This window comes from Echinops telfairi, unplaced genomic scaffold, assembly GCF_000313985.2.
Source record: "Echinops telfairi isolate 266 unplaced genomic scaffold, ASM31398v2 ScPeMD7_3533;HRSCAF=4204_0, whole genome shotgun sequence".
Taxonomy (NCBI): domain Eukaryota; kingdom Metazoa; phylum Chordata; class Mammalia; order Afrosoricida; family Tenrecidae; genus Echinops; species Echinops telfairi.
In genome coordinates this window covers 54,719,696-54,727,958 of record NW_022107431.1, presented here as the reverse complement: position 1 = coordinate 54,727,958, position 8,263 = coordinate 54,719,696, and the positions used below count along the sequence as shown (strand labels likewise).

At 36.8% G+C, this 8,263-nt stretch overlaps 1 protein-coding gene across 1 annotated transcript in view; it reads right to left on the bottom strand.

Moving 5' to 3' along the window:
- Positions 1–375: 375 nt before the first annotated feature.
- The window catches only part of SMPDL3A (sphingomyelin phosphodiesterase acid like 3A), a gene marked incomplete at its 5' end in the record, with an annotated part of 23,953 nt that continues 16,065 nt past the window's right edge, over positions 376–8,263 (bottom strand). The window contains 4 exons of the mRNA XM_045294303.1: positions 376–2,352; positions 3,953–4,077; positions 5,281–5,461; positions 5,899–6,068. Coding sequence (XP_045150238.1) covers positions 2,035–2,352; positions 3,953–4,077; positions 5,281–5,461; positions 5,899–6,068 — 794 coding nt within the window. The remainder of the gene's footprint in view (positions 2,353–3,952; positions 4,078–5,280; positions 5,462–5,898; positions 6,069–8,263) is intronic.

Here is an 8,263-nt window from a genome sequence, read left to right as displayed (position 1 = left end):
AGAATGGATGCGTGTGAATGACGGTGCTGGTGAAGAGTATTGGCAGTACCATGGACTGCCAAATGAACAAACAAATCTGCCCTGGGAGAAATCCAGCCAGCACTTTGCCTCAGAGGACAAGGTCTTACAAACTGTGGACAGTTGTCAGGACAGGTCAGTCCCTGGAGTAAGGATCATGCGTGGTAAATTAGGGGGCAGCGAAAAGAGGGAAGCCTTTAACAAAATGAGTTAACACAATGACTGCATCAATGGGCTCAAGCGCAAACACCTCTGAGGGTAGGGCCGGACCGGGCAGTGGTGAGTTCTGTTGTGCATAGGCTTGCTGTGAGTCAGAGCCCAATGGATGGCAACTAACCATGACAACAGTCAGGGGGATCAATAGTATGCAACTTAGTTTAATTGTTTTGTAAAACAGGCACTTCCAGTGTATCCTGTGAAATAAAAAAGTTATAAAATAAGTATAATGTTTTTTGTTATTTCTGCTGATGTTCCGTGCAATTATTACTCACATTATACTAACACATGTCAGTACTCTAAGGAGAAGCAATTCAAGTAGGGGCTTAGAGGATATGGAAATCTGTGACCTACTACAAGAATAGATCCCCAAAAGGGTTGGGGTTAGTCTGCTTAAATTCATTCCACTACGTATGTGAATAATTGAATACGTACTATTTTTCTTAAATGTCTTCAATAATTATCTAAAATGGCAAAAATAGAACCAGTAGGGAGAAAGATAATACAAATTTCTAAAAGTCCGTCATGCTTTTTTTCCAAAAAAAGAGAAATATTGTAGAAACCATTGTATTAGTAGTTTGAATCTGAGTTGGATTTCTCTCTTTCTGGAATACTAATTTACTTTTGGAAGGAATTCTAAAGTCTTCCGACTAGAGATGATCAGGGGACTAAATCTATAGTGCAGCCTGGGTTCATTCTAACACAATGATGCTCAGCCCTTGTTCTCCTCACCCTCCGACAGGCAATAGCACACAGTCGGTGACAGCACAAGCCCACAATTACATGAACCGAAACTCCTAGTAGTCACCTTTGATTTCACTCTGTACCACATGCCCTAGATTCAGTGATCAGTGGAGGTAGTAAAAATAGATACAGAGAGAGGACTCAATGAAATTCAACATTCATGATTTCAAAAGAAAAAATAACTATTCTGAAAATCAGATATAAAAGTTCTCTTACTTGATAAATGTGTCTACCAAAAATTTGCAACAATATATGTTGCTGTACCATAAAATTAAGAATGACTACTAATCAGTGCCATCATTCAACATTTTACTGTAAGCCTGAATGAACAGAACAGAAAGGAAAAAAGTACATGCATTAAAAAATATCTTCACATATGATATAGTCATTTGCATTAGAAATCCGAGAGAATGCACAAACCAGGGAAATTACTAAGAGAATTATACCAAAAATACAGAAATTAATCTTTTAAGGAAGGTTTTGATTTCTTAGAACTTCTCCCTATATTTATAAGAATACATGAGCTAGTCATTTATTTTTTTTAAATCTAAATTTAATTGCAAAAAATTTCTAAATGATGCAATTATTTTATTAAAACTAAATCTTTGTTTTAGCATTCTCATGATTTTACTTCTAAAATTAAAAATACTAAAAAACCAACAGATTCACTTAATAATGCATCAATTAAGATTTAAGCAAGAATGAGTTAAGTGATTAAAAATTATCCTCTTAAGAATAACCCATATTTTTATTGGATAGATCATATTTTCAACAAGAGTATAAATTAAATTAAATTTTTAATCTTGTAGCTAAGATACCTATATCTTATATCCAAACGTTATTCCACAAACAGGTACTTTAAATATATTTAATTTAATAAAAATTTAGATCATCAAAGATATCAAAGATTTGGGCATAGTTAAAAAACAAAAACAAAATAGACAAAAATTATGCTTGCCTACCCCATAATTCACAAAGAATTATATATTAATTTCCATAAACTGACATTAGAAATAGAGATACTTTACACTTTCCATGAACAACAACTTTTAAATATTAGTGAATGTACTTTCTGTACAACTGTTTCAAACAATCATTATAGGAAATGTGGTCAAGATTCATAATTGCACAAATTTGATTGATCTTACATTTCATATTACAAATTGCATCACTGTCATAACTCACAAAGAAGTGATAGTAGTATTTCAGAAACTTTCTACTGTCTTGCATTGCAAATTGTTTAGCTAAACTGTATAAGCTTTTTGGCTGCAAATCTTCAATGCCATAGGCCTGTGTCAGGATGTATTCCAGTGTCCAGTTGGATTCTCCTTTCATATTGGCCTCGGTCAGGTTCAGGTAATACTGCAGCATATCCTGTAGGTAAAAACAATAACAAAGTTTGGTTCATTCCTTAGCATATAAAGCATTACACAAGATAAGTTAGTAGAATTTATGTAATATCATAGTATAATACATAGTAATATTAGATATATCATAATAAAATTGTAGTCATTTTAAAAAGAAGTGAAAATGGGTTTTAAATAAGAGCATCTTGCTAAAAAGTCTTTATCACTTTTTTAATCTTAAAAATAAGAAAAGCTCAACATCAGAAATCTATCAAAGTAATATGCCACGTAATAGAAAAAGAAGAGAGGGAAATGTAGGATCGTCTCAATGAATGCAGAAAACATTCAGCAAAACAACACCCTCTCCTGATACAAACTCTCAAAAAGCTAAGAATAGAAAGGAAGTTCTGCAGCATAATTATAGGAACTTGGAAGAACCAACAACCAACATTACAGTCTACGGAGAAAGATTAGAGCCTGACCCCTGAGAACAGGAATGAGGTAAGAATGCCTATTATCACCACTCTAGTCAATATCATACTGGAAGTCCCAGTCACAGACATAAGTACGATGATGATAACGATGATGATGATAATAATAATAATGTATCCAAATTGGAAAGAAGTAAAACAACTTCTACTTGCAGGTGACATGACCCTATATCTAGCAAAGCCCAGAGAACCTACAAAGAAAGCTTCTAAGATGAAGAGAATTCAACAAAGCAGAAGCCATCAGCTCACCACACAAAACCAGTTGAGTCTATACCTATCCGCTCGCAAGAAGACATCTGAGAGGGAACTCAAGAGAACAGTTCAATCACAGAAACACCTGCGAGCAAACCAAAAATCCTAGGGTTAAACTTCACCAGAGATTGAAATATTTATACAATGAAAACTAAAAACCCCTGCAAGAGACTAAACTAGACCTAAATAAATAGGAAGACACTCTATGGCCACACGTTGGAAGACTTAATATCGTGAAGATGTCAATACTGACCAAAGGGATCTAAAGATATAACACAATCCTTATCAAAATTCCAACCACATTTTGTAGACACACACTCAAAAGAACCCAATCAAATGAAGAGACGGTGAAAAGTTTTTGATCTGACTTTGTAATGCAGTCTCTGGGTAGCACACATGATTAAGTACTTGACCACTATCTGAATGGCTGAGAGTTCAAATCCACCCAGAGAGGCCTTCGATGGCAGGCCTGGCAATCTTCTGAACGTTCCCAGCCTCCACATTCCGATGAAGCAGCTCCACTCTGCATCCATGGGCAGCCATGAGTCAGAATGGACTCACGGGTCATCAACAAGAACAACAACAATGGCCTAGTCTCAACGTGTCTACAAATTTGCAGATGTAGCCTAAATTGGGTGAAATCTAAATAAATCTGAAGTTCTGACACAGAAATAGCATCCCAAAAGTTGGACTCATAAGCACACACGTAGAAAGTGCTGACAAATATTCCTAACATCAAAAAGAAGAGAGAAATTGTTAGTTGAAACTACAAAGCACTGTTCATATAGCTATGTTTAGAAACATTAGAAACATCTAGCTAGAGGGCACAGCAAACATATGCACAAATATGAAGTCAGCTCTAAATTGGTAATTGTGCCAACTTACCAATAAGTGATAATCCCGACGATCATACTGAAATAGTCTGACCCCAGGATAGTTGGTCTCCTTTTGTCTGACACCCTTCACGGGAGTAACAGCAGGAGCCACAAATAGAGAACTTATTGGATTTCCTGGACAAAACATATATATATTTTACAAACAACAATGCTGAATTTAACTCTATTAAAGTAAGAAAAGAAAAACCATGCCTAAACTATGCATGACATCAAGCGCTTCTGAGGGGCCAGAGACAACTGTAAAGAGACTGGGGTTTTTCCTAGGCTCTAGTATTAGGTAATACCAAATAATTATTTTTTGTTATGTAAGTCAATGTCTATATATTTTAGCACTGCTTACAGAGGTATGTAGCCTCAAATTATCTCATGTTTGAGAGTTACTTTAAAGTAAGTAAGGTAAATAAGGCAAACGTTTCATAAATGCTGAATGAGTCAAGGGTCCGTGGGAATTTGTTGATCTTTCACTCTGCTCTCATACATTTGAAAGCTTTCCAATTAAAAGGAGTATAAATCCATTGCAAGTGTACACACACACAAAATACAAACCTCGCTTGCTGTGCACCTCTGCCTAAAATAATATTCCAATATAAGAATTTGATTCAAGTGTCATTTATTTCATGTACACACACTCATATACATATGAGAGCCCAAAGGTATAGATACACATATTTTTATAACATTAAATTTCATTCTGTAAGAAAAACTGTTCAATACATTAAAATATGTCATTTTACCTTATATGTGAAAGAAGTACGACACATTTTTAATTCTCTAATTACTGAAAAAAAGGCATATGAATTTTTATTCTGACTAATTTAATATCAAAGCACTTACTGCATTAATGATCGGCTCTCTGCCTTCTTAAAATAGTAGATAATCTAAAGTGCATTGTTCATTAGAGTTTAATATACTTTATTTCAAACCACTGATAAAAATTACACTTGACTTTTTTTAATTCTTGGAAGTAAAATGAATTTTAAAAATACACAAAAATCCTTGTCTTGCCTCACAGTTAAGTAATAAGCAGTAATATTTCTCTAAACTTAAAGATCCAAAAGAAAATTTAAGTACACTGAGTTTCACAGATTTTTGTTGAACACAATTAAGTAATGATAACCCTGTAAGGTGTACACTGAAGAAACCAAATTGCAAACCTCATCTTCTGACTGGGCACTCACCAAAAAACAATTTTGAGGGAATTCAGAAAAAGCTGGTGGTGCTGGCAATTTAATAAAATAAAACTCTCAACTTCCTGAACCTTTCCTGCTATGCTTCAACATCTCGGAGTGGAGTGATTCAAACAATATAGTACATTACCTTTTTCATCTGAAAGAACCATAATGCTATCTCTGTGTGTGTGTCCGAAAAATTGTCCTGCAATGACATCACTGTATTTTCTAAAAATATCTATCAACTTCTCATTATAGTATTCTCTTAATGCCGTGGTGTTCTGGGTGAAGGGCAAATAGCCCACCGGAACATGTGCTATGAGGTACACCTGGAAGAAGACACACAGGGCGAGTGAGACGGTTTGTGCATTCATCAGAGCTAAGTGGCATCTCAATGTCCATGACTGGAAATATAGTCACTGAAATCTACAAACAGAGTCAATCATCTCTTCTATTTTACAAAAAGAAAGAGTCAAGATTTTAAACTATAGGTTAAGGTCACAATACTTGCACCCTATGTAAACTATACTGTTAGCAATGTAACTATGACCTTGATCACAAAATTTAAAAATAGGTCCTTCTTTATAGTTAGAGATGCCACACAGTCTTCAAAGCAGTAAAAGTAAAAAAAAAAACAGAACAGAGAGGTCATAAAGCATTTTCTATGAAATCACAATATTTTATAAGTAACTAATTCTCAAGTTCAACAAATACACCTACTTAGCCCTCTTTTTATCCCCCAATGACTCTGGTCTATGTGATCTACCTTCTCCTTATATTGCCTAGAGCCATTCAGTGTCATTTCTAGCCATTCAAACTGATTTGCTGGGTCACTCTGGTTCATGGTCACAGCATTTGGACTGTAGTACAGGTTTGTGTTGAGACTGATGATCCGAAGGCTTGGATTAGTGGTAACTTTTTGTGAATAAAAGCCACCTATAAAAACAAATTCAAAACACATTTTATTGAAACACACAGAAATACACATAGGCAGTATAAAAGCAAATGATTAGTTAAGATCTAAAATCCAGTCAGGAAAATAGTACTTATTTCTCATGATTGTTTATGCATTCAGAGGCTATGAGAATAGAACCAGATCTGAAAAACATGCATTAAGGGACTTCTGTGCAGTGTAGTTAACATTTACCCCGAGCCACACTCGGGATTACTGCCAGTGGGTTAACCCTACTACATGTCAGGCCCAATATGCCACTGCTACACTGTAAGGTAAAACAACTATATGTAATATTCAGATGAGATGAGAAGAATAAAGTATTTATAACTGGGTGATTGAGTTATATAATCAATGAATGTGGACCTTGTAGTCATAATTCCTTATGTGTTATATTATACTTCTGGACTTTCTATGCCTGTGGCAACAGTCCCGTGCTGGAGGGCAGTGTCTACTTGTGAACAGTAACAGGAGTTACACTCTCAGAAACCCACAGGGGCTGTGCTACCCTATCCAATAAAGAGGGTATGAGACAGCATCAACTCAACCGCAATCAGTTTTTGTTGTTGTTCTTTTGTTTCTAGTACAGTATGAATCAGGCCACCCTGTTTTCCTTGGCTATCGAATGGTGCTGCCACACAATTCCAAACATCCATCGCCTCACCTGGAAAGCCAGATCTCTATTTCCTGACTGAGTCTTGGTAAGAAGTAAGACCTGCTGGAGCTTTTGAACAGTTTTGGCTTCTGGCTTCAGGCATTTGACTTGCCCCCGCCTGGTCATCGGATTTTTGACTGAACAGCACCCACCTCCACATGGAACGATTCCTCAAAGTTTGTTTTCTTTGCATGTTTTGTTGATTCCTCCAAGTTTTCTGAGTTTATGTGGGATATTGTGGCAAATCACAGAACCCACGGATGTGAGGTAATATGTATCTCAAAGGAGGAGTGTGGGGGTGGGGGGGATGGAAGTGAATAGAATTGTGAAAGAATTAGACAGGATATCATTAAACTCTAACTCCCTGGTACTAGTCTGTATTATTTCTTCTGGAAGGGATTATTACCACAGTGATAAGTTGCAGTTTGTTTGGAGCAATGCACAAACTCTTACTTTTATATTATTGGGGGATTAAGATGAGAGAAAGGCGCTTGGATGGTACAAGCAGTTTTCAATCAGTTGCTCACCTAAATGTTGGTGGTCTGAACCTAGTCAACAGCTCCATAGAGGATTACAGTACAGATTACAGTCCAGTAACCCCCACAGAGCTGGTTCAGTCTGTAACGCATGGGTGCCTGTGGGTCAGAGGCCAATTCAATGACAGCCAACAACAAAAACAAGAGGAACGATATTGCGAAATCTAAGCCCAAAGAATTTCCCTTCCCATGGGTGTTGCCAGATAAACTAGGAAGAATTGGCAGATAAATCAGAACTGCTACAATCTCATTGGAGAAGAAGACACTTAAAAGCACAACTGCAGGCAGCCTTTGCCCCGTGGTGGCAGAACACACAGGGCTGTTGGGGAGCTGGCCGCTGAGGTCTGGGTCCTGCTTTCTCTGCTTGCTTGCTTACTACCCTGGCCTTGTTTCAGCTTTCAAACAGGACTACTCACTGCCTCTTTAATTTTTTTATCCTTGCCTGTGGTTGCGAGTCAGCTTATGATTCTTACTATGGTTGTAACAAGGCAGAAAGCTTTGAATGTGCTGGGAGCTATTCTGGAGAACTTCCCACATGGCTTTCGAAGAAGAAGGCTTCAGCAGTTCTCACTCGGGCTGTGCATCAACAAAATTACAGGGCCATCAGGATGGGCCTCTGTGTATCAAACTACTTGTGCTTTTAAGGATTCTAGCATTTATCACTATGCTCCAATATTCAACTGCAAAGTTGTCCTAGATCCATCACTCTCAAACATATGGACCTTTTCCTTAGGGCTAGCATGCCATTTGTCAGGTCTTTTCTGCGCCTCTCTCTCTCTCTCTCTCTGAATGGCCTTTGAATTCAGTTATCTCTAACCATTCACTCTTTGCTTCTTCTAGTTTGTGTTTTTTTCTTTTTCTTTCTTTTTAATCATTTTAGGAGGGGCTCAAACAACTCATCACAATCCATACATACATCAATTGTGTAAAGCACATTTGTACATTCATTGCCCTCATCATTCTCAAAACATTTGCTCTCCACTTAAGC